Source organism: Tigriopus californicus, chromosome 5 (assembly GCF_007210705.1).
Source record: "Tigriopus californicus strain San Diego chromosome 5, Tcal_SD_v2.1, whole genome shotgun sequence".
Classification (NCBI taxonomy): domain Eukaryota; kingdom Metazoa; phylum Arthropoda; class Copepoda; order Harpacticoida; family Harpacticidae; genus Tigriopus; species Tigriopus californicus.
Window position 1 is genome coordinate 9,661,393 of NC_081444.1, and position 25,183 is coordinate 9,686,575.

The window sequence follows — 25,183 nt, forward strand, 5'->3', positions numbered from 1 at the left end:
AGTTCTCCTCACAAGACCCAATAAAGTTAACCTTACTTCTGATTCAAATCCCCCAATTAAACCAGCGGTCAGCGTTCTCAAATCACCTCACAATTTGAGGTACTTTTCGAACTGCTTGGTGGCCCTCTTTAATTTTGTTTGGGTCGCATAATTTTTCATAGACCTTGTTCAAGCATAAAGGGTCAAATATATCTTCTTATTTGTTAAGGAGACAAAGCGAGCAGAAACACATTATTCGATATCAACAATACCTGTGACCAGCAACTTACGTACAGTACAGTTGTTCGACTGGACAATTACATACCTTTGAAATAAATGATAAGGTCATTTGAGTTCCAAAACGATTGGGAGGCATCTTACTCCACTATTTAATCTCTAGAAAAATGGTTAAGCGTGTTTCTGAACACGTTGACTTACATTCTTCATTTGCTTTGCATTTTGGTGGCGAAAAGAAATCGAACGAATGACTTGGTCAAGATCGAAATATTCCAATTTGGGCCACGAAACGAGATTCATCCGTCTCAACTTTCCTTGCCCCGGAACTTGTTTCTTTGTACGTACGTACATTATGAGTTATGTACTCTACGTACGAGTATGTAGAATAAGCATTGTACTGTAGAGTTGTAGGTACGAGTTCTTCATGTTTCGCATGTGGTGTTCGTGGGTCGTCCCAAGTCTTTGCTTTGGGATCGCTAGGTTGCGCCACTCCTATCACATTTGAATGTCATTGCACACGAAAGGCAACGATCAAACTTGAACTCAACATATCAATTACGGCTCATTATACGGAAAACAAATAATAATAGTAATGGCAGCATACTGTCTGNCAGAAACACATTATTCGATATCAACAATACCTGTGACCAGCAACTTACGTACAGTACAGTTGTTCGACTGGACAATTACATACCTTTGAAATAAATGATAAGGTCATTTGAGTTCCAAAACGATTGGGAGGCATCTTACTCCACTATTTAATCTCTAAAAAAATGGTTAAGCGTGTTTCTGAACACGTTGACTTACATTCTTCATTTGCTTTGCATTTTGGTGGCGAAAAGAAATCGAACGAATGACTTGGTCAAGATCGAAATATTCCAATTTGGGCCACGAAACGAGATTCATCCGTCTCAACTTTCCTTGCCCCGGAACTTGTTTCTTTGTACGTACGTACATTATGAGTTATGTACTCTACGTACGAGTATGTAGAATAAGCATTGTACTGTAGAGTTGTAGGTACGAGTTCTTCATGTTTCGCATGTGGTGTTCGTGGGTTGTCCCAAGTCTTTGCTTTGGGATCGCTAGGTTGCGCCACTCCTATCACATTTGAATGTCATTGCACACGAAAGGCAACGATCAAACTTGAACTCAACATATCAATTACGGCTCATTATACGGAAAACAAATAATAATAGTAATGGCAGCATACTGTCTGCGTGCGACTCTCCTGTATTTTCCGGACCAAGTGCAAGCACGACTTCTGATCTAATGGAGGTGACAATTGTTACTTTGAATTATTCTCAACGGATGAGGAGGTGTCATTTCTCGACTTTCACGCGGTACGTAGCTCGATTTCAAGTGTCGTCGGTCCAGACTCGTAGCTACCAATTTCATTTAATCCAGCCTTTAAAAAAGACCTTCACACGCTCTTCCAGGATCTGGACGTTCAGATTTGGGTAGCATTTGGGAAAGTACGAGTCCAAAATCCTTCAATAGATCACCATTGCGTGTCAATTAGGCGGAGAAATCGTACGAAGGCTCGTATTATTGAGTGGGGTCGGAGATGGATGTGTCGAGGAGGCGAGGAAGTACTCTTAAGTGGCCGAGCGGGTTGAAGCTACATGAGAACATGGTAATCATGGGGTTTAACAGCCTTGGAAAGCGTCCATCGGGCACCTAATATTTCGAGTCCAACCACACCACCTCCACCTGACAATAAATCCAAGATTCGACACACTTTTAAATATGGAAAGGGTTTCCAAAATACGGCATCACTCGAGGGCCGAAAAAGGCTTCGACATTCGAGGTTTGGCTTTTGGCGTTCATGACGCAATTTCGGCCTGACTGATTGTTGGACAGCATTAAGACTCAAGTTGATTTATGAAATCAGGGCGTGTCCGAGTGTCAATTGTTTCAAACCACAAACTAGGCGATGTATATATATATATATATGAACCAACGGTTCGCATTGCCATATCAATTATGATGTGACAAAGTGCTTGAAGTCTCTCAATCAGGACGAGTTTGATCAAATGAGAGACATCCTCAACAGCCACTGGTACATTGTAAAGCCGATTAATTGTTGTTAGAGGGCTAGCCCTCAAACTGTTGTTGATCGGGTTGTGATTGGTAAAGCACACCAGACTCTTAACGCCTTTCTGTAGATGACGCTTCGTTCATTTAACAAAGCACCAAATCAAATGAGGAATAGGGTTCAAAGATCAGAGTGTCGTTGTGGAAGCCAATTCAATGCTAAATTTGCGCTAAACTGAGCGCCATTTACTAGTCAAATTCTAAGGCAGAGATTCAATTTCATAATAACCATAAGTCTGTCGCTCAAACTTATTTGCGCAATACGGACAAGTTCATTAGCAAAAAGATTTGAATCCGCTCTCTGATGTCCATGTCCGAAAATTGCTGTAAGGTTTGCACCTCAATCCCAATGATTGACTTTTATGTTTATCTATCATTATCAACGTGTTTTAGTAAATACATACACTTATATGTGTGTTGCTCATGCGTATTGGGATTCTCACGATTTCATTGAATTTCGATTGATTGCTCGGTCGGCAAATTGCAAGCAAGCAAGCTATCCAGACGGTCGGACGGACGGACAGAGGTCCAATCCATTTGGAACGGGTGAAAAAAGACGGTCCGTCCCCTATGATTTGATATCAAAGTGAAGTAGTAGTCCTCTTGTCGTTGTTAGTAGTATAGTCGGGTGTAGTAGCAGACGGAATCGAATTATTGTTATGAGTAGTAGTAGCAGAAGTAGTAGTAGTTGTTTCAGTGTCAGCAGTGCTGGTTGTTAGTCCCCTTTGCCGACAAATGGCTGGCTCCAATGGCTTTGAAGCCTTTCATTATGCTCTCGCACTCACGGCCGAGCCCAAGTGCACCTTGTCCCGAAATTGGAATAAAATTGAGCAAAAATCCCGAATGAAATTAAAGAGAGGGAAAGAACGACTCATGAAAATTTAATCTGGAGTCATTCTAGTGCGACTGACAAGCGGTTTCTAAAAGTTGGACATCGAGCTTCATTCCGGTTGATTAAGGGCTCCAATACCACCTACCTAATGTTACGATTCAGATTCTGTGACGAACTGCTCCGAGACGAGTCAGAGCATCTCACCCGTCGTTAACCCTACGTACATGCAGCATTTCTCGACCGCTAATAGGATAATTTCCAATAGTCTTACCGTCTAATATATTTTTTCTTTCTATTTTTCTTTCAGAGCTGGATCCTTCTCAATTGTCGTTTTCGGCGAAGCAAGCTCCAAAGAAGAAACGAAAATCTCGAACGGCCTTTACGAATCATCAAATCTTCGAGTTGGAAAAGCGGTTCCTTTACCAGAAATACCTTTCTCCCGCGGATCGCGACGAGATTGCCGCCGCTTTGGGCCTTTCCAATGCTCAGGTAAGCAAGCTCGAGCATGATTTGATGGATTGAAATGCGACAGTCTAATTACTGACCGGGAAAAGTGCATTCATTCACCCACTGACTCACTCGCTCACTAACACATTCGTCATTGTCCTAACGTTGCTGGTTGGCATAATTCATTTGGTTGATCATTTTCAGGTGATCACGTGGTTCCAGAACCGTCGTGCCAAGCTCAAACGTGACATGGAGGAGTTGCGCAAGGATGTGGAATGCACATCGGCGGTCTTGCCTCCCCATTCGGCGGTGATGACTGGGCATCATCAAATGGCCGCAGCCGTGGCCGCATTTGCCTCCAGCAGGCTGACCGCCATGCCGGGAGCCAAGATGATGGGTCACCATGCCTCACCCTTGAATCTTCACCAATCCCCACCAAGCAGTCGAGAGAGCATGATGTCTCCGCGATCCCCGATGATTTCCGAAGGATCTCCACCAATTCGAGTGACTGATTCAGACGGTTAAAATTACCCACCTGGTCTCGACTTGTCAGCCATTAATATCATCATCAACCCGCCCTGTACCATTTATTCTTCTTATGGACCGGATCTTTGACACGAAATATCCTGGTAACCCTAACAGTCTCTGCCGTATCAGAAGATGATCAGCCAACCAACCAACCAACCAACCAACCAACCACCAACCAACCAACCAACCAACCAACCTGCGAATTTAACTACCATTCGCCCATCCTCCAGAGTTTCCAAGTGTTGACCACGATCCCGCATAGTTCATTCAAATCTCATTTCCGTAATCCCTTCTCGACCTTATTATCTCAGATTGCTCATGCCCTTTGTCTCGACTCGAAGCCAAAATATAATCTCGGATACTTGAAAGCTGTTCAACCTTTGTTTTCAATATTTGTTACCCCGCCAGATCCCCGGAATCGAAAGTAACACCCACCCACCCACCCACCCACCCCCTCCAGGATCTGCTTTCAGCAGACACCATTAGAGAATCTCATCTTGTGCTTATTGTTCTCCACTTTCTTTGGTCATTGATCTCCCCAATGATAGCATATACCAAACCTACCTTTTTGATCATTGCCTACCTGACCAGGCCATTATCGGCACCGGCCTGTTTGGTTTGACCTTTCATTCTGTAGTGCTGTATGTACTTGACATCTTGCTATTATATAGTATAGTTCATGATTGATTGATGTTGTCGAATAAATTACTACTAAATGTTACATAACTGTCATCCAGTCATTCTCGTCCCACAGGTGACAAACGGCGGGAGGATCGATCAAATGGATCGATCTATGCCTCGATTGTCCCGATGGCGGAAAGAAAACCGTCTAAGGGGATCTCGAATGATGTTCCGAGAGTCGTCGTTTGCAGACCTAGAAAAGATAGGCGCCACATGATTTCTACTACGAGTACACAGGTACATATTAAACGAGAGACGTCCATGAATCAACAGTTCATACCTTTTCAATGCATTTAGCGCAACGTTGGCCAAGGTCCGCTTGATGAGCCCACCATTAATCCGAATAAAGTCACTCAATTCCAAAGCTTGGATAGAATCTACAAGTTTCCGCGTGAGAGCTTGGACAAATCTTTTCGTATCGAATGATATTGGTCTAGGGCGTAATTGGACCAAACTGATTTCGTTGAAGGCTCGTTGGAGCTTGTCACCAAAACCACCTCTATCCCTAGACTTCAAAGGATCAACGAACAATTGTTCTTCCGAGTCTTCTTTTGAATTACCATAATTTTTTCTCGCTTTGGCTGAGAAGATTGTTTTCTGTCTCACTCTTCTCGGGCGGTTCTCAAAACCAAAGTGACCTGCTACCAAAAGTTCTTTTTTCATCAAAAATGGGATAAGTGTAGAATTATCCATTGATCAATGGCTTACCCGACTGTTGTTCCGCGTTTTCGAAGCTGCTGCTTTCGTTGGAAGTATCTGCATTTTCGTTCGCTAGGGATAGCCTCCTAAAAGCCAAATTTCACTTCAATTTCTGGTGAAATGATTGCGTCATTGGAAACACCGTTGATGTGTATGGTCAACATTACCTGGCAGTCTTGGCCCTCGTTTCTCGCGGGTCCCCAAATATGATGCCATCTTCTCCTTTGGGTTGGGAAAATGCACTCACAATGTCCATCATTAATAATAAGAACATTAAAAGAAAGGGAGCCATGACCGCTTTCCCTCGACGAACGAACATCTTCAACCATGTAAGAGTAGATCTTGTTCAACATTAAAAATGATAACATGACGGGATGATAGATGGTCGCAAGAGGGTTTATTCGATTTTTTGAACAACAACCGAGCTTAATCCGAATTCTTCTATCATATCTTGGAACACAATCTTGAGAGACGTTTTCAGACGATCCAAACCATTTTGAATGATTGGCATGATCTTCCGCTCACTTAAACGGGTTTGGTCCTTGAGTGGTTCCAAATAAGTTGAGTTTCCCTCCGTTGTTCCATCTTCTTGATCAGCATAATCGTGATTCTCAGAGTACTCTTGGTTCACGCGGACTGCTGGCCTAGCAGTCTCCAAAAGCCATTCATTCACCTTGGAACAGAATCCCGTCTTCAAACATGATTCCGAAAGAGGACAAACAGGGTAACCGGGACCACAAGGAATACGGCACATTTTGGTCCGTTTGTCGCAAACGCGATTGCCGTGACAATCTGGGCAGTCCAGGGCATCATTCCTCTCGTCTTCTGGATCCATCTTCTTCAAAGTAGTCCTTTCACCTTGAACTTGAGACTTGTTAGCAAAAGACTTCATAAACTGGTCCATTTTCTCCTTCCTTTGAGCCTCTTCTTCCACCAAATGATCATTGGTTTGGCTGAGAATGGTTCTCAAACTTCTGCTATTGGGAGAGTCCACTTGGGAACGATTCGCTCGGGGGGCATGTCCGAGATCCAGGGTTTCTATGGAGCCACCTGTTCCTTCCATTGAATCAGCGGGTTCCGATGAGCTTTCCAATGCTATCGATAAATGGTTCTCTTTGACCTTCTCCTTCCCTTGTACTGGTTCGTTCTCCTCGTTTTCCTCGTTTTCCTCGTCTTCCAATTCTTCCTCATTTCGATCTCCTTGAAGTTGCTCCTCAACCACTTTAAACGAGGTCACCGTCTTCTGAAGGTCCTTAGGATTGACTTCACTGATAGGGATTGTCTCATACCTCAACCTACATATCGAAAGAAGGGATTTTCGTTGGTAAAAAGGATAGTACGTAGCTATGGGTACACTAGTATGTATATACTAGGAAAATATAATCTTAAATTCAAGCTCAATTTACTGGATGGAAGATAGATTGTCTCTCGTTAATGGTTCTTCACTAAAGGCATCTTCAATCCGACGATCTTGTTGATGAAGGTCGTGGTGATGTTGATGTTGATGGTGGTGATGTTGATGGTGGTGATGGCGATGTCTCCTATTTTTATTGTATGCTGCGTTTCTTGACGTTCGATGAAGTGAGGAAAGGGCAGATACACCACTGTCTGTTGCTTGTTCCAATGAAGAAAGAGGATATGACCATGCTTGTGACGGCATCGATCCAGCAATCATTGTCATCAAGAGACCACATGACAATATTGCAGAAAACACATTCCAAACAAGAGCCACAAGAGCCATGCTATTTCACACGGTGCGAGATTGTAAATCACATTTTACACATGTTTTCGAGAGATACAATGAACCGATGAGCCGAACTTCAAAAGAACCCTCGGTCAGATCACGAGGTTGCGAGACAATCAATTCAACAGTTTCGTGCGGGAACCTTTTCGAAAAGGTCTTGGAAACAAGTGAAGTGCTCCTTTTGGCGATTATTTGAGGTGACCCGAATCAAACAACCCACCATTTTTGCTTGAAAACAAGAAGTTCAGGTGATTTTTCGATCTTTTGGTCGTTGCAGTTACATCGTTTGATAAATTACATGAAACTCCAATGTCTTGTTTTGGAAAAGAACGATTTGCAGTTGTTTCTTTATTGATATTTTTACTACTGACCGCTTGACTTTTGAAACAACATAGAAAGCCATTGAGTGAAATATATTTGGGAATGAAGGACTTTGGCAAGGAAAGTCTTTCTTTCAAAGAGAATGTTACGGATTTCAAGGGTTTACTAAAATCTTCTTCGTCAAGCACAATTCATTTAAAATTATTTTAGTCTTACTTTCTCTGTGTTAACTTTCTTCAAAGATTTGTTTTGAATATATTTGCCGTTTTTATCTCAATTGACTTATTTTGACATCTATTTTTATATTAAGTAGTTTAGGCTTTGAAATGGAAGTGATTTTCCGGTTTTGCATTCTTATTTGCTTTGCAAACATCTTACAAACTAACTTAGTCCAGACTGGGATAAGTTATGTACCAAGTCTATCATCCCAGGTGGTAGACCTACTATTTTAAAGTTGCAAGAACATTCCGACACCTCTTAAAATCAAAATTTCAGAAGTGTTGCCAAGATTTGACTTCGATATTCATTGACGGAAAAGAATCGTTCATTTTGCCTAAATTTGGACAAAAAACATTCCACTTTAAAAATATCGAATAATTTCTCAAAATAACAAGATATCAATCCCAACAATTTTTTCGGGGTCTCTAATGATGACTAACGGATTAAATTTTCCAAATCCACAGAGCTGCAACTTGTTTTTATTGTGGATGCTGTCGAATTTTAAAAAGTCTTTGATCTTGAATTACGTGCTTTGCCGCAAGATTTTTTTTATTCTCAACTCCACAACCCCGTTTGGCATTTGATGGACTACTTTGCATATGCGTAATTAGCTTGGGTCTTCTTATTTGCAGCTTTTTAGGTCTCCCAGATTTTAAAACTTCAGTCAAGTTTTTCCTGACCGACTCATTTATCTTTAAGTTCTTTCATGCCTTCCACTCGCTCACTCATCCTCCATTCTCGTCTAATATGAATAGGGTATACCATTCAAAACTGTGCCCAAAAGAGGTTCCATGGACTCATTGCGGAAGAAGGAAAACACGACCTTTTTCTCTGAAAGGGCAAGGGAACACAATCTTGCTTGCTGTGGGGTTAGCTATCGCATTGGCAAACTATGGTACATTGTCTTCTAGGTATATGCGAGCACGAGATAGCCCAGAGGTCCATCTGAATCCGTATGTAAATGAATACTGTGCATTCAGGAATGTGTCAACTCATTTCTTCGAGTGTTTATTTGGTTAGGTATCTCTCGCTCCTTTAAATGGAACTTAAAAGTGAGAAGGCACTTGTTCGTGGTGTTGGACAAATCGTTAGCAACCCAAACATTAGTCTTATGATGATGAGAATTTGGCCCAACCACCATCATGTACTTGGTCAAATGAAATGAATGCGGTGTTCTCTGAAACGAAAACAGCTCCTTCGTTGACCTCTTATCTGTCCAAGCTTGGACGGATTGCAATTGGTTGGAACTGGTTGTGGCAAATTGGATTAAATTTCCAATTTCCAGCCACTAAATCCCCTTCTCTCCTTCGTACTAGCTCATTCATCTTTCTGATTAAGAGTGTGTGTCGAATGTCTGTCGATCCCACTAATGGAAACGAGAACTTGAAACTCTGGCACGAGAGGAACTCCTCGACTCTGCAGGGGTTCACCGATGATGCGATGGTTTATCACAAGAGGCGGATCTTCCATTTCTTTTTTCGCTCTCTCTCTCTCTCTCTCTCAAAAGAGAGAGAGAGATAGTGATCTGGGCTCTAAAGAAGATATGCGTACATACTCTTAGAAACCAGATAATTGGCTGCTTAATGCATCAAGGCCGGCTTAAAGAAACGTTATTTACACTCAGATGTTATTCTTCAGCTTGCATGCTAGACAGAAGTTCCAAGAACTTTTTGGCCTTCCGTTTTTTGGTGATGGGAGGGGATGGGGATCAGTGGGATTTACCGATATGGATGCATTCGGCCGCAATATAATGAGATATAATCGAGGCTCTAGCTCTCTCAGGGACTGAACTAATGAGTGCGAGGGATGGATGGGACTTCAGTTTAATATGTAAACAGTATTCTTATTATTATGACTTCTATAGATAGAATTGTCCCGCACTTAAACTGGCAGTTTTAATCTTAATTTTCACAAGAGACATGGCTTCCCACTTTCAGAGTTTCGAACATTGATGAACTGCTGAGCACATGAGCACATGAAAACACATGTTTTCGAGAAACATAATGTTACCAAAACATAATGAAAAACGCATATGCAACACAGTTTGAAACTCATGAAAATATATAGAAAAGTTCCCAGATAACTTTTGAGGTCATTGATTGTTGGAAAATGTAATAGGTTGAATTAAAAATAACACCTTTCAAAGCAGACTTTTTGATAGGAAAAAATAATTAAGATAATCTTAAGATAATTGAAGATTCAGCCGTTTTTGAAATAAAGATAATTGAAGATTCATCCGTTTTTTGAAAATAGGTCAAAGAGGTCCAGCGATATTTTTCTAGGGACATTACAAAAATGTGAGAGGTATCGTATAAAGATTGTTAGAGAACACCCACCCGACCCTTAACGAGCTAGATATCTCTACAAACATTTACCGAAGAATCGTCTCAAAATCCTTAAATAAACCTGCCAACTGTAATCTCCGTGTCAATTACAAGGGCCCTTGTTAGCTTTGTCCATACTATTTATGGCGGCTAAAGCTAGCTTTGGAAATTTTAAGGTCTCTCATGTTTTAGCCCAATTTTGATCTCATTTTGTGCCTAACCAGGTTAAATGTGAGGCCCTGAGACTTCTCTAATTCATAGAGAGGTTCCAGTCGATTCAGCATCAAATGATAGATAGGGTCCAAATTTTAAAAAGCATCAATGTGGAACCAAAACCTGAATTATTTTTATGCTCCGTTTTGGCTCTGCGTGGTCTAGTGGTGAAATTTCGAGCATAACATTTAAAACCATCATTTAGAGAGGCTAGAAAGGTTGGGTGTACTTGTACAGTATTCAAAGAGAGTGCAAGAGGTAGCCAGTTACGAACATTTGCAGCATAATTGAACTCATGCAAAATATTTCTATGACAAGAAATGTTCAGTATTTCCAGCGAAAAGCTTGGCTGGATGGTGAGATCTCTCCAACCTTGACCATAAATCGTTTGACTAGGTAACTGGCCCCAGATTGCTGCTGCCATCAGGTAAACCCTCCCATCGTCCCATCGTCTCGCCATCCACCCCATCCACACCATCATCGTTCTCTGTCAACCTTCAGATGCCATAGCCAAGTTTCCTTGGGTCTACTATATATATAAAGTGTTTGATATGCTCGGATCATTCCATGGTCTAACGTTCAATTTATCAATGACAACTTACCCTAGTTCTTCAATATCATTCCACCCCCTTTTCACCTTTTCTTTTAGGATACTCTTCAAACAGGAGCGGGCTGGAATTGATGTTTGTGGCCTTGAGGCCCAAAGCAACCGCGGAGAAATGTTGGCATTTCAACGTGGCTTCTTGGATCGTGAAAAATGGCCTTTGCCTGAAGGTAATGTTTCAGAGCTTACCAATTTTGAGCCCATTTGTTTACTTTTCGTGGTTGGTGAAAGAGAAAGGAACGGAGCACACCCTGTCCTAGAGAGAGTCATTGTCCACAAGAGCATTCGGTTAGTGGCTGGTTATTGGTTGAGTACGGTGTGGAATTGAGTCTCCTTCACCGTCATTATCGTCTTTGTCGCCAACCCTGTGTCCTTGCCATCCAAGTTGTGATATGGATGGGCTGGCTCAGCCGTGAGGATCAAAGTCGAAAAGTTGAGTTCGGAAAACCACAAATCCAGGACGATTTTTAAACCAAAGGAAGTATACGTGTTTGAAAACCCTCTCAAAATTTGTTTCAGCGTGCTGCCCTTTTAGTGTTTTGTTTATCAAAATCTTGGGTTCAGAAATGCAGATTCGACTTGGTGCGATGTGGAAATCCCAGACAAGAGGTTATAATTGAAACACTATCCCAAATGGCATAACTTAGGACGAAGCCGTAGTCGAATCATCGTTTTGACTAGCCCTTCCCATCCAAATTTTTCTTGCCTGGGTTCCAACGGTTCCAACGAACGTCTTAAGTGCGGCTGACGCTGAGGTATACCCAGTTCTAAATCTACGCACTGTATCGCATTATAGCCCAAATCATCCCTGCCCTCTCCTCGTACTCTAGAAAATGCAATTTTGAGACGAGGACTGATATGAGATAAAGATACTGCCAGCAACTTTGCAGATCCAGGGACAGAAGAGAGTTTGAAGAAGCCAATTTTCAAGTGCAGAAATGATGCAGACCCACCATGACAACTCTCCTGAGCGCATTATAAGCTTTTGTACGTCGGCCATTTTAATGCGAATGAGCGTTTCAAACTTCCTTTCATCACTTGTGAAGAGTATGTAATCAGACAAGCATTGTCTTTTGGATTATATTTTGCAACAGGCCACCCGTCTGTCAATTAAGACTTAAGAACACGTTATTGCTCTGATTGTCGTACCTCTAGTAAGTCAGGAATAGCTCATTTTTGGTGAAGTTGGTACCCAACAAATGCCCAAATGGCACATGGCTTCTGCTTAAACAAAGTACGCACCTATTCCTGAAGCAAGGAACATCAACAGTATGCGTACGTACATTGGCCGATCGCTGCTCCCGATTTATGTCATAACAAAAAGTTAACCACTCTGCATATAAACTTGTTGTATAGGGTTGTTATCCTCGCTTGAAAATGCGCCCCCAGGACGGCGAGCGAGCATCTTTTCATACATCCCCTTCTACGTAGCGTAAAGTTCCGCGTCCAGTGAATGGTAGTTCGAGTTGTCCGCCCACATCCTCATTAGCGACAAGGCATAAAGCAACAAACGAAGGTTGGACGCCAAGGACGAGATTTGCTCTCCTTTCGAAAACGACTCAAGCCCGCCATTCTCTCCGTTTCTCTGTTTCTCTTACACCATCTCACTGGATGTCGGTGGATCTCACCGAATTCTCTCTCTTCATCTGCGGCGTACTCTCTACGTCCTCGAGGTCCTCTTACCTCCATTCAGCCAAGTGGACTTGAACGAGGTCTCGTTCCTTCTCCTGAGGAAAGAAAGGCCGTCAAGTCAAGAGTGGAGGGCTGGTGCTTTTTCCCATTACAGGTTGATGTGTCACTCTGTTGACAGTCAAGTGGATATGTAGAAAGGGGGTTGAAATACCCACACTCGGACTGGATCTCATCACAACTTTGTCGGGTAAGGGCAATAAGGCGTTTCAGTAGGTTTGGTTGAAATGGGATTTTGGAAGCAAGTGATGCGTTGGTGTATTGTTATTGTTTGTGGGAAGCCAACGAGATGTCTGAACGTGAACATTGAGCAAGAATTAGTTTGGGAGAGGGCGATTTGTATGAAACTTCAAATTGACCTTTCTTACTATTGTTCTCTATTACAGGACCCCATCGCACCTGCTTCAAATGCTAAACGAGTTGGAGTTATAAAGGTGTCTCGATTTTGTGAGAGGGACAAGAAGACGAAATAAAAGGAACACCAAATTGGATCATCTTCTCGAGGTAGGTTCCTTCCGATTCATCTCATCAAAAATACACCATGTCAGAACAGTTTTCATTTGATGGAGAAAAGAGTTGAATTGAAATGCTGTCTTAGGCACCTTCATTTTTATGTTTACAAAAGACACGGATTGAAATAATTTACGATTCAACATCTTTTCGGATGAGCTTAAAGTTAAAGGTTAAAGGGAAGTTTCTTTGACAATCAACGGCAATTTTTCCAAGATGAGTATAGTAGAAAATTAACTTTTGACTCCCAATATGTAGTATGAGCAAACAATTGGTGGATTCACAAACAGCTATCGCCTGCATCTGTTTTTGGATCATTCCATCAGGTACATGTAATATTACCAAAGTATTGCAATGCGATACGAGCAATCCAGAGTCCGAGATTGGCCATGAAAAGCCAAAGTCCTCCAGATGGTGCAACGAGGTCGTCTTTTGAGACGACGAGGAAAATGAAGACCAAGACCTTTATTCCTGTTGCATTAACAAGCAATACACGATGTAAGCTTGCATACATTCTTATGAGGGTGATCACGGCTCACTGGAATTGCGGCAATAATCCCTCCATAGAATTTAGTTTTGAGCATACCATTCCACAATCGCCAATTCAATATGTGGTACCTTTCCAACAAATTTAAGTAGAGTCTCTTTCAGTACGGGCTTTGGCTCGTTTTCATGGACTCCATTCCCATTTGCCATTGCCCTGTCTTTCTTTCTTTCTGCGACCACTGTCTCGTCTTCCACTTCTCCCAAGCCTTAACATTTGACCGCTGGGCAAATCTGTCTCGTCACCAAGGCGACAATGTCGTATATTTGATAAGAATTCATGTCCAAAGAGTTTGTATAATAGTCTTGAAGCACTAACTAATTACATCTTTAGAATGTAAAGCTATTTAGGAAGCCTATCTCATCTTGCTCAAGATAAGACCCGGCTGTAAAAAGGGCGCATATAATAAGAATTCAAATGCTGGTTGTAAAGACAAGACGTGGTACTGCAGTAAAACAATGAAGAAAGTGCAAAAGCCACCAACAAAAATAGTGAACGAGCATGCATGTATTAAGCTTTAGATAAAGATACGAGGGCAAAAAAATCATTCAAACCCTCTTTTAGTTTCTCATTGAGGCTAATGGTTTGACACCGAGAAAACCATCACAATCATACGGGTAGTTTTGTTGTCAATCAGATTGTTCAACAAGCTAGCAATTTCAAATCCAGAAAACAAGCACTCCACCTGCACCTGCTTACCTGCTTTAAGTTTTGTCATGAGTAAGGATGTGCAAATACATTATTTTTTCAGAATTGGCTGTTTTTCCAGTTTTTATGCATATTTGATGTGTTTAACCTTATTTGCACTTTTATTTGCACTATCTGCAATTTTGGACCAAAAGCGAATCAAAAGCAAAAGAACTCCTCACAACATCCACTCAAGTGACACACTCCTCTGGCTGTTTTCCAAAACAAAAAGAAACCACCACTAACAGAGCCTTTGGCGTACATATAGTTAAAATAACATCGCTTGAGTCAGTTACCACACCCACTGATCCCACAGTCAGTTATCCATGTCTCTCTCTCTTTCACAAGATACTATAAGTCACTTGCCCCATAGAGCTCATCAAGGAGTTGGGTGAGCTTGCGCCTATTTCATAAACAATTTGTCTCATGTCCAGTATGCATTTTTGGTGACCAAAGTCTTACATTTCTAGACACTGGACGTTGGACAACCAACCACTTGGTCAGCCACAAAGTGAGTCGGATGGTCTCCTAGGAATTGATTGCAAACATATTTATTGTACTAATTAGCCAACCCAGGCATTAGTTGTCCAACATCCAATGATTTGGGACATTTATGACGTTGGTCACACAAAGTGCATACTGGACATCAGAAAAAAGTTTTTGTAGCATAAATCTTTAGTGCGCGGTCTTACAACAAACAGAACAAGATCATATATTGCAAGCTTTGCTCCATTACTGGGCCTGTGTACCGGCGGTTGGTCCTTTGTACCCGCTGTCAATTGAACAAGCATTTGCATTTTGAACAGCTTTTTTGCATATTTTTATGCATTTTTGTCATTTACTAATGCATATTTATTTGCCTAATTGGCCATATCTATTTGCACTTTTTGCACGTCCTTAAACATGAGCATTGACTCGTGCTTCCTAATATGATTTCCTGGAGAGAAAATTTTTCAACCTTGAAATAACATCAAGCATAAAGCATCAAGCGGAAATTCAAAGACAAATGAGTAGCCAGCCAGCCATCTAGCCTCTGCAGCCTACAGCCTGCAGCTTTTGAGATGAATCAACATAAACTATCCAAATATTCGAGTCTTTAGAATAGTGCTCACCACTCTACATCGTTGCATCCTAATTCTTTTGAACACGTTTTGGGAAAATCTGTCACTTGAAGAATGCGTCTGCGCAACGATCCCTTGATTTAAGGGTCATCGTGGATTAAAGTTGGTTATCCGATGCTTTCCCTTCGAGGATCCAGCCTCAGTTCAATCAGGACCAAGATGAGTGATGATAATAGCAATCGAGTTTTGGTTCCCAAGCTGGATCTGGCCTGATTATTGGTGCTCTTTGGTGGTGAGAAACAAATCCTGATTTGAAATTGGAACGCCTCGACGACGAACATTTCTGCACTTAACCTGGTCCGCCAATTTTGTTGGGTTTGTCAGAAACGGTAGCAGTCAGAACGATTCATCCAAAGTCAATATTTGTCCACAATCTTATCGTCTGAAACCTTTCAGGAGGACATTCTCGCTTTGATTGGAGAGCATTCTTTCATTCTCTTTGGAAGGAATGAGTGCAAGCAATCACCACTCCCAGGGGAAGTTATCTATGTACCACTACGTATTTCTCACTTTCCCCTGGCTTGCCTACAACATGCCTACCAAATAGATCCAACATAACTTTCGAGATAGCGACATCCGAAGAAGTATTGCGTCTCCATGAAGAATGAGGACTATGTCCAAGTAGGCATTTGGAATGGTGTTGAAGATGGATCTCCTTCTTCATCATCATCATCGTTATCCTAATAGAGGAGCTAGAGAAAATGCGTCGCCTCGCTTCAAATTTCACACGAGAAAGACAAGTGCAGCGAATGTTCCGGCAACTGGTTCGGCCACAATGATTTGATTGACTTATTCATAGGCACTACATATACTGTACATAGTCTGTACCACGTACATTCTACGTTCTCGTACTTGTTGAATATGTGCTTTCTTATTGAGTATTCTTCTATCCGGTTCCCCCCCAGCCTCTCGCTACGTACGTAGATACGAACGAATCTTTTCGTTGCAATCATTGACATCTATTGAAAAGACGTACTGAACTGAAAAGAGAGAAAGAGAGAGTACAAATCGTACATATTTATCTCGAAACGGCGAACAGAACACGTTAACACGTTGAAGGGGAACATTTTCAAACATTAAACAGTCGTTGGTCTGATTCACCTGAAAACAAATTTATGTTGATTGGATCGCTCTGGGCTATTACGCTCAAAAGAATGTCTTCATTTTCTTTGAATTCATTGAATTCATGAGAGACCTGCATGAAGGATTAATTGATTATTCTAATTTCATGCAAAAAATCCTTTCACTTGCGTAAAACACGAATCGACCGATCATTTTAATTCACTCACTCCATTCTGCTTGAGTTTGTAGAGGTCTAATGACATTTCAAAGTTTAAACGTCGAATATGAATTTCTCAAGCACCTATTGGTACAAAGACCCGGAAATCCAATGGGTGTGGCGAATTCGCTGCATGCCCGCTCTTGTAGGTAGATAGACTTTGACCTAGAAGTAATTGATGAAAGTGTCTTATGATGTTTCAGGTTAGCTTGCGCCATCAGAATGAACATGATCAACGAATCAGGCTTCACTGACCTCGAGGTCCACAACGACTCGCAGAGCTTCCGAAGCGAGGATGAGGACATGGCCTATTGCTCCATCCAATACATCATTTATACGCCTCTTTCGAAATTGATCTTTTCGTTGCTCTACCTGATCATCTTCTGTTTCGGGTTCTTTGGGAATCTGCTCGTGGCTTTGGCTGTGATCAAGTCCAAACACATGAGGACGGTGACCAATTATTTTATTCTGAATCTGGCCCTGTCGGACATTGTCATGTGTCTATTCTCGGTTCCATTTACGCCGTTACAATCCTTCAGTGGGAAATGGATGTTTGGTGAAGTGCTCTGCAAGCTGTTTCCTTTCTCACAAGGCGTGTCTGTGTACATTTCCACCCTGACCCTGACCATAATCGCGTTAGATCGCTTCGTGGTCATCATTTACCCGTTTCGAGCGCGAATGCAGGTCAAGACCTGTTTGGTCCTCATCTGGATCATCGACATGTTGGCATGCCTCTTCACTGGGCCCTATGCCTACCACGTGACCATCGAGAACGACGACACCACGGGCGACGAGCAATGCAACGAAACCTGGGGTGGTCTGCGCCGGACGATCTACGGTGCCTTCACGAACATCACGCAATTTGTGCTCCCCTTCATCACCATCATCCTGTGCTATACGGCCATCATCCGCAAGCTCACCACCCGTAGTCACATGCGTCCCGGTATGCGATCGGCTCAACGTGAGGAAGTGGAACGGGCGAGGAACCTGAAAACCAATCGCATGCTCATCTCCATGGTGATAGTGTTTGGCATTTGCTGGCTGCCGCTGAATTGCATCAATCTCTTGGCAGATCTCGAGTTCTTTCCCATTTTCTGTTGGGAATATTACCATTTGGTGTTCTTCGTGTGCCATGTGATGGCCATGTCTTCCACGTGCTATAACCCTTTTCTGTACGGCTGGCACAACGATTCCTTCCAAAAGGAATTCATTCGAATGATGCCCGTTTTGAAAGGCGTCTGCGGGGCGAAGACCAACGGGAATGACCAGATTCGCTGTCAAATTCTCAGAGATAACGAAACAACCAACGCTGAGATCCTGAACGCGAGTCTGCTCACGCGAATGACTTCGACAGTGCGACGAGTTTCCATAAAGCGATCCATTTCCCACGAGTCTCGCCGCACCAAGATGAAGCACATGCTCGTCAAAACCCAAGTCAGCTGCCATCTAAAAGAAGGTGGTGCTCCGCTACCAGTACATGCTGTCCCTCAGCCCAAGAAAAAGCAGTCGCCTCTCTGTCCCATCAAAGAGCGATCCTCGCACCACGAAACAAATGGGCATGACCAAGAATCGAACTCTGAAATGGGGGTGTCCGTCCAAGATCCGTCAAACGGACAGGGTCTTTCTTGCCCCCATCAAAATGAAGAATGTGATGAACGTCAAAGGTCTTCGAGCGTGACTCTAAGAACAACCAAAGCGACGGCTAGAGAGGAAAGATCGTGTTAGATTCGCGTCATTCCATTCTCTCTTTATTCATTGTCTATACGTACAAATTTCAGACATGTATGCAGTTAAACAGTATGTTAATTATACATTGTGGAGCGTTTATGTGTATAAAAAAAAACAGTATACCATATCTCGTACAAGATGATCCAGGAACGATTCCAATTTAGTTTTCCTCGCGAGTCAATCCGACATTGTGGATTCTGAATTGTTTGACTCTGGATTTAAGTATTGGAATCCGTGCGTGCATGCGTTTGAATTAGGGACCTTTAAGTCTCTAGGACTAAAGATCGACAAAGGAGTTTTGAACTAACTTTCTCAGCGTTGGCCGAATCTGAGAATAGATAGATCTTCATATTGGATATGTACAGCACCTATTTAGTACCAGGTGACATCCACCTGAAAAGGATTCAAACTCAATATGCTTTTGGTAATGTACTGACTTGGGTGACTGAATGATTCATCTTGCTTTAGCTGTATCTGGGGCGCCATTTTCAAATCTAACTCTGAGAGGATAATTGTTTGTTTTTGACGCTGAAAGCTGCAATTTGGAACTCAAAACGAGCTGGAAATGGTTGCTGTGAGTTTTATCGAGCATCCTGGTGTGAGGCCTTGCCGAAAAACAAGGCTCTTTTCGTTGCTGTGGGCCGCCACCACCACGCACAGCGGTTAATAAGAATAATGGTGCTTCGTCCTTGAAATGACACCGACTCGGCTTTTTAACATCGATTTTTCACGCTCAATTGGGCTTTGGGATTCAAATGCTTCCAAATACTGTATTTCGACGATGAAAAGGAGTTGGATACATTTTCTTAACGTTCGGGTGATCATGACAAAATGACTGACTTGTCGTTTCAAAAAGCAGGCAAGAAGACGACCTTTACGGCTTCAAATCAAGGAAACCGCAGAGGTGGTTTCTACTCTTCAGCCATGGCTCTCTGTTCTATGTCTATGTGAAGACAACTTACATTAATGCTTTCTTAAAGAGTAAAAAATATCTATTCTTCGTAGCAAATGACATTTCATTCTTTTTGTCCAAGTGTCCTTAATATTTTTCTCATCTCTAACATATCGAACCTTTTTGGGTCAGTTGTTTAAAAAACCGTTTTTTTGAAGACCCAAGAGACGAGACATGAACTGAGACTATAATCAATCGTCAGCTTTGAAAACAGGTACTCTAAGCACACTAAAAAGAGTCTTTCCGAGCCTAACAATTGGGCCACTTGGCACAGGCCTAATAGACTACAATGGGAAACAACCTTGGCTAAAACTGGTCCCCTAGAAAAAAGAAGAAGAAGAAGGAGGCCGTGGCCGATTGTTCTTGTTATTTTGCAGAGTCTCTCCTGATCTGGGTTTCAATGTATTCTTGTGAGCACTCAAGACACTACAAAAGACACCAAATACCAAATAAACGAAGACAGCTCTAGAAAATGCTGCATTGAAGCACTTTATTTTTTCCTCTTTCCCGTAGCCGAAAATAAGAACTTTATAGATCGTAGACTGACTAGTTGTTGTTAAATATGTACTTTAGCGCTTAGGATTTGACATTTGTCACGATCACTTATGATCAGATGATTATGAGTTATGACTATCTGTGTTCGAGGTCAGCAGCGACCACAATGATAGAAAATTCAAGTGCTCTCCATAGTCGATTCTTTCTTTTTTTCTCTGGTTTTCAATGGAATGACCGCAAACAAACGTGAAACGTCAGCGTGCTTTTGATCAAAAATGTGCCATGAAGAGATCCAGACCCTTGGACCTTGGACGGAATATATTGATTAATAATTCAAACAATAAGTTGCCTCTATAAGATAGTCTTCTGGGCGCGGACAACCCTGGAGATCAAGCTGAACAACAACAACAACAACCCACTACGGACATCAAGGACACCATTGACTTCGAGTAGCCCCCTCCCCCTTTCTTTGGCCATTCATCAGCCGCTCTCAAATCCCCCGACTTTAACAATGAGACTAACTTGGGGGGTCTGACAAAGGATCCAATTATGATGAAGCATTTTATCTCAAGTGACTGACTCAATTTCTATGATTTGGACTTCAGGTCTACGTGATTTAGACGAGCATGTCGTGGCGCTACAAATGGGAGGTCGCAAGTCTCTACTTTCTACTTGCATGAATGGTTGGTTTGTGATGGGTTGTCAGGTTCGTTTCCCTCTTCAGCTATGTATTCTAGACTAAGCTTATTTTGTAAAGTGAGTCTAATATTCTAACAAAGTACAGCTCTTAGACAAAAGTACAGGTTCGTCGTCATTCGTATTTCACAAAGGGGGAGAAATGAATAAGAGGAAGACGACGATTCCTCCCTAGACCTCCTTATCTTGATAGGAAATAGGAGGTAAGAGGTAGGAAAGGAGGAAGAATTGCTTTGATGCCTGTGGGCGAGCCAAGGCCATTTCTCCTTTAACCAATGCCGATCTTCATCATCTTCTTAGTATCCCCTATTGACCGCCCAAGAACCTGTTCACTGGCCAAGACGGCCTTTCAATTGTTAGATATACATTTCATTTCGGAAGCCGATGCCTCAAGATCCAACGTTGTGATGATGGTCTGTCTTTCCCTCGTTCGTACGGACTAGATCTGCGACTATTTTGCTTTGGATCATTGCTTGATCCGTATACTGACATGAGTGAGAAGTGACCATAATGGGTAAAAATGAACCCTCTGATTGTTGAGATTAGTTAGGAATCCGAAATGGTTTTTTTGCTGCTCGTTCCAACTAGATTCCAAGAAGAGGCCATAGTCCATTTGGGTCTTCACCATTTAGAAAAGACATTGTACCCAGTGTATTCTTCCGGAATACGGACAAACGTTTCCAAGAGACGTGCTTGAGGCAATCCCTGGTTTGTTTAAAAGCAAATGTGCTTGGAATGAATAATCCGGAGAGCAAACACTTTCAACCAGTGACCCATTGATTTCCGTATTGATCTCGTCGTACATACACACTGTACATACTGTACGTACATATACTCCTTGTACATTTATTCATTGGTACACGGTAAATATGAGATAGGCATGGCATAACAAGATATTTTCACATTCAATGCCTCTTAGGAAATTTAAAAAGCCTCAAATATCATCTAGAGGTTTTAGGAAGTCAGCAGCATTTCGCACAAGAATCATGAGATCCGACACGTGACGTTTGATCTGCTCCCAACGTTGAGCTAACGCTTTTCCCTGGAGCTTTTCAATCTCGTGAATTAAGTCAGAAATCCCTGGGAAGGCTGAGCCGCCATAACTGTTAAACTTCGCTGGAGCGAAAATGGCATGCCTTGCATCTGGTCTTCCTGGCAAACCACGTGGCATAATGAACACGCGCTCCAACTGCATCATCTGGTCGTTGATTTGACGCGTTTGAAGCTCGTTCGAGGTATCAAGCTCTCTCAATCGAGTGACGAAGTCTTTCACAGCCGTCTCAAATTCATCAATGGCTTGAACCAGAAAGGTTAGTGAGGCTCCATTATGTTCTAGTAAATGGCTCACATTTGAGTCCTGAAACGATTTCATGGTAGTTTGCATGGCTTCGGGATATCGCTCCAGAGCATACGGAATGATCTGAGATTCGGACATGCTCAAAGTGAGACTGAGCATCGTTTCTGTGGATGTCTTGTAGATCTTGAATCCGGGGTCCACGATTTTATCCACCAAGTAGAAGGTCTCAAAGCCGGTATGATACATGGGGTAAGTGCCTACACCTTTATATTTCTTGGGATCATCGCGATACCTGATATCCACAGCGGGAACGCCCGCAAAGAAAGCAAACGCGGCATGGTCGGAGCCCGAGCCAATGAGTCCAATTTCTGGTTCCTCGTCGGGTTGGTTAGGATCAGTTTTGTCTTGGTTGTACCATAGTTTCCAGAAATCGTAGTAACTTCGAGAGCTTGTACCTTCATTATCTGTCATCGTTGGATCTGAGGATTGCTTGACCGCTTCATAAACGAGCTCTCGAAGGATGGGCGAGGACTTATGCCTGGCAATGGGCCCTGAGACACCAACATCCACGTTGATCACAGCCACAGAGCGAGCCATGATTTTGCTCACCTTATCCATCACCCACTCGTAAGAGCCCAAAATGCCATATTCCTCTGAGCCCCAACTGCAAAAGACTATCGTTCGTCGGGGGCTCCAGCCGCCCTGATGCAATTTCCCTAGAATGCGGACCATTTCCATGACTTGGGCCGTACCAGATGAAGGGTCCATTGCTCCGTATCCCCACGCATCTCTGTGGTTACTCACGAAAACATAGCGATCAGGCTCAACCCTGCCCTTGAGATAACCAATGACGTTGATGCTGCTCACGGTGTCGTTGTAGTTGTTCACATTCATCTTGATGTTCCAATCAGCAAAGGCGGGTAACATCTCACCACCCAATCGGTAGTCAACGCCCTCAATTTTACCTTTCCATTCCTCGGGGGGCGGTTTTCCGCCCATTTTCTCTAAAATAACTTTGGCGTCATCATAGCCGATGGGTTGAATTAGGATCTTGGGCAACAAATCAGCGTCTTCAACCCTGATCCGGTAGGCGTTGGGGACTGATGGGTACCCCATGGACAGTGGATCTCCGTCTCCGATGAAGGCACTACCTCGCTGAATGCCACTTCCAGGGAGAAAAAATGTATTGGGGTAGACATTCTCGGGATCGGTGCCAAATGGGGCCACTTCCTCGGGATCCGAGAACAAGATGGCGCCAATTCCACCACGCTGTTCACAATGTTGGACCTTGTTTCCTCGGAAAATCTTGCCATACCGCATGACACAAATCCTTCCTTTCACGGAAACATTCAGCGTTTCCAGATCTTGGAAATCTTTGACGCGGCCGTAATTAACGTAGACAGGTTTACCCGTGACCTCGCCCGTAGCCGAGTAAGCATTGAAAGCGTGGACGAACTCAGGGTGGTCATCACCGTCGTGCAACTCATCTTCTTGATGCCGGGAGGTGAATTGAACCCGATTTTGTCCATCCAGTAGGTAGATCTTATTTGGTTTGGTCTGATTGGGCCACGTGAGCAGTACGTCGTAACCAATTTGCTCGACACGATCCAATCCAGCTTGCTCCCAAGAGTCTTGGGTCCACTGCACCAACTCTTGATCGCGTCTCAGTTCGGCAATGTGAGGTTCCCGTGTGAGAAACTCCAGATAATCTCGGAGTTTCTCCGACTCAACCGAAGCCAGTGCTTCCTCCAAGAACTCAGGATCTATACCTTGTTTGTGTTCATATGCCGTGGATCCATTGCCACTCGAAGTGCTAAAATACCCGATAAGAATGCCTACCACAAAAATGGTCACACCCACCAACACGCCAATACCAACGATCTTTCTATCGACAAACACAACGCCCATTCTGCTAGAAACGCGTTTGAATGACCCTATTGGAAGTCAGAACTTGGTGTTGTCATCGGGTTTGGAGCGCATCGTTTCACTATCAGATTGCGCATTGACTAAGAAGGGGAAAAGTCTCTCGAGAGTGAGGGGCGGAGGAACTGCCCAAGTGGAATGAGTGCATGCATGCACTCAGCAACGATGGACAACACCTTATTCTTAACATGCTATTGGAGAGCTTGAATAGAAATAGACTTTGCCCCGGACAACACGTTCCAACAAATTGAGCGTTCGCCTCCACGTTTAGCATGGGTTTACCTATGTACATACAGGGTTATCCTGACATTTTGGAGCAGAATTCGGCTAGGTTATTATTTTGCTGAAACACACTATGTTAAAATTGACATTGTGTATGCTTGATTTTCTCCATGTATAAGAAAAACACTTGCTGAATCATGCATATAGGTTCTTAAAACATGAAATGGTATTGCAGATTTTTTTTCATCTGTTAGGCAGGGAAATCATATTTTTGGTCTTTAGTTCTCGATATTAAGGCCTCCTTTCTGTTTCAATCTGAAAACAATGTTCTTTTTTTAATTGTTCCATTCTGAATCAAAAGAAGATTGGATTTATATGGGCTATGATCTTTTTAGTAACCATAAATGATGCTCGCCGTAACTGCCGGTAGTCCATGCCCAAAAATTTCTGGACAACCCTGTACAGTAGAGAACAATTTAGCTAGAGCAGCTCAAACAGTGCTAGGACGATGCCATTCGGTGAGCCGGACGTGTATTTCATAGCCTTGATAGCGACAGAACAACCAAAGACCCGCCTGCCAATTTAAGTTTAAAATGATTATCTCAGGTGCGTACTACACGTGTTCAAGAAGTGATACGGGCATACAATTATTAAAGCCTGAGTGAGGGAACTTAATCTAATACGAAAACTGGCTTTACATCGTCAATTGGTACAAAACGAGGATAAAGGGGAAAAATCAATGCAAGATGTGAATGAAAAATAGCCAGTTGGAAATGAAATGCATTTGATCAGTGATGCCTAAATCAAATTACTATTTAAAAGGAGAAGTGCTTAGTAGTCCATAAACGGCGAGCATAGAAAATCCTTGAAAACCATCAAACGTTCAGTAGTTCATAATCGTAATCTTCAAACCATGGTGAACTTAAGTCGAAAACATCTGCACCTTTCGAGATTGGGTTTCTCACATCATGACTAAATAACTTTTGGAAAACAATGGTAGGGAAATGATATCCAAAAGTGGGTGCTTAAAATCATAATTACATCACGAATTTGGTGTACTATCAAATCGAGTCGATCGAATCAACCACGGATTATGCAAGACGCGTCAACCAATTGTG

The 25,183-nt window shown here is 42.6% G+C and overlaps 4 protein-coding genes across 7 annotated transcripts in view; 2 read left to right on the forward strand and 2 right to left on the reverse strand.

Moving 5' to 3' along the window:
- Positions 1 to 4,843, forward strand: part of LOC131880157 (retinal homeobox protein Rx-like) — a 45,682-nt gene extending 40,839 nt beyond the window's left edge. The window contains exons 2-3 of the mRNA XM_059226688.1: positions 3,450 to 3,631; positions 3,794 to 4,843. Of these exons, the coding sequence (XP_059082671.1) occupies positions 3,450 to 3,631; positions 3,794 to 4,114 (503 nt within the window). The 3' untranslated portion in view covers positions 4,115 to 4,843. The remainder of the gene's footprint in view (positions 1 to 3,449; positions 3,632 to 3,793) is intronic.
- A 1,032-nt stretch (positions 4,844 to 5,875) lies between these two features.
- Positions 5,876 to 7,292, reverse strand: LOC131880160 (uncharacterized). Its single transcript, XM_059226694.1, has 2 exons — positions 6,904 to 7,292; positions 5,876 to 6,792 (listed from the first exon to the last, which is right to left on the reverse strand). The coding sequence occupies exons 1-2, from the start codon at positions 7,236 to 7,238 to the stop codon at positions 5,895 to 5,897; spliced, it is 1,233 nt and encodes a 410-aa protein (XP_059082677.1). The 5' UTR covers positions 7,239 to 7,292; the 3' UTR covers positions 5,876 to 5,894.
- An 85-nt stretch (positions 7,293 to 7,377) lies between these two features.
- On the forward strand, positions 7,378 to 18,577 carry LOC131880159 (prolactin-releasing peptide receptor-like). 4 transcript variants are annotated; one of them, XM_059226691.1, is made up of 5 exons: positions 7,378 to 7,489; positions 10,968 to 11,677; positions 11,753 to 12,801; positions 12,998 to 13,115; positions 16,956 to 18,577. In XM_059226691.1, the coding sequence occupies exon 5, from the start codon at positions 16,975 to 16,977 to the stop codon at positions 18,475 to 18,477; it is 1,503 nt and encodes a 500-aa protein (XP_059082674.1). In that variant the 5' UTR covers positions 7,378 to 7,489; positions 10,968 to 11,677; positions 11,753 to 12,801; positions 12,998 to 13,115; positions 16,956 to 16,974; the 3' UTR covers positions 18,478 to 18,577. The 4 variants fall into 4 exon arrangements, with proteins under 4 accessions (XP_059082674.1, XP_059082673.1, XP_059082672.1 ...); XM_059226690.1 differs by having other exon boundaries at positions 10,968 to 11,354; positions 11,442 to 12,801; XM_059226689.1 differs by having other exon boundaries at positions 10,968 to 12,801.
- Positions 18,578 to 21,455: 2,878 nt separating this feature from the next.
- LOC131880156 (N-acetylated-alpha-linked acidic dipeptidase 2-like) lies at positions 21,456 to 24,027 on the reverse strand. The gene has a single exon (XM_059226687.1). It carries the CDS (start codon positions 23,826 to 23,828, stop codon positions 21,558 to 21,560), a length of 2,271 nt encoding a protein of 756 aa, XP_059082670.1. The 5' UTR covers positions 23,829 to 24,027; the 3' UTR covers positions 21,456 to 21,557.
- Positions 24,028 to 25,183: the final 1,156 nt, after the last annotated feature.

Coding starts and splice junctions, on each gene's coding strand:
- LOC131880160 (XM_059226694.1), bottom strand. CDS start 7,238: ATGGCTCTTGTGGCTCTTGTTTGGAATGTGTTTTCTGCAATATTGTCA. Junction 6,793..6,903: donor GACAATCTATCTTCCATCCA/GTAAATTGAGCT, acceptor TTCGATATGTAG/GTTGAGGTATGAGACAATCC.
- LOC131880159 (XM_059226689.1), top strand. CDS start 16,975: ATGAACATGATCAACGAATCAGGCTTCACTGACCTCGAGGTCCACAAC.
- LOC131880156 (XM_059226687.1), bottom strand. CDS start 23,828: ATGGGCGTTGTGTTTGTCGATAGAAAGATCGTTGGTATTGGCGTGTTG.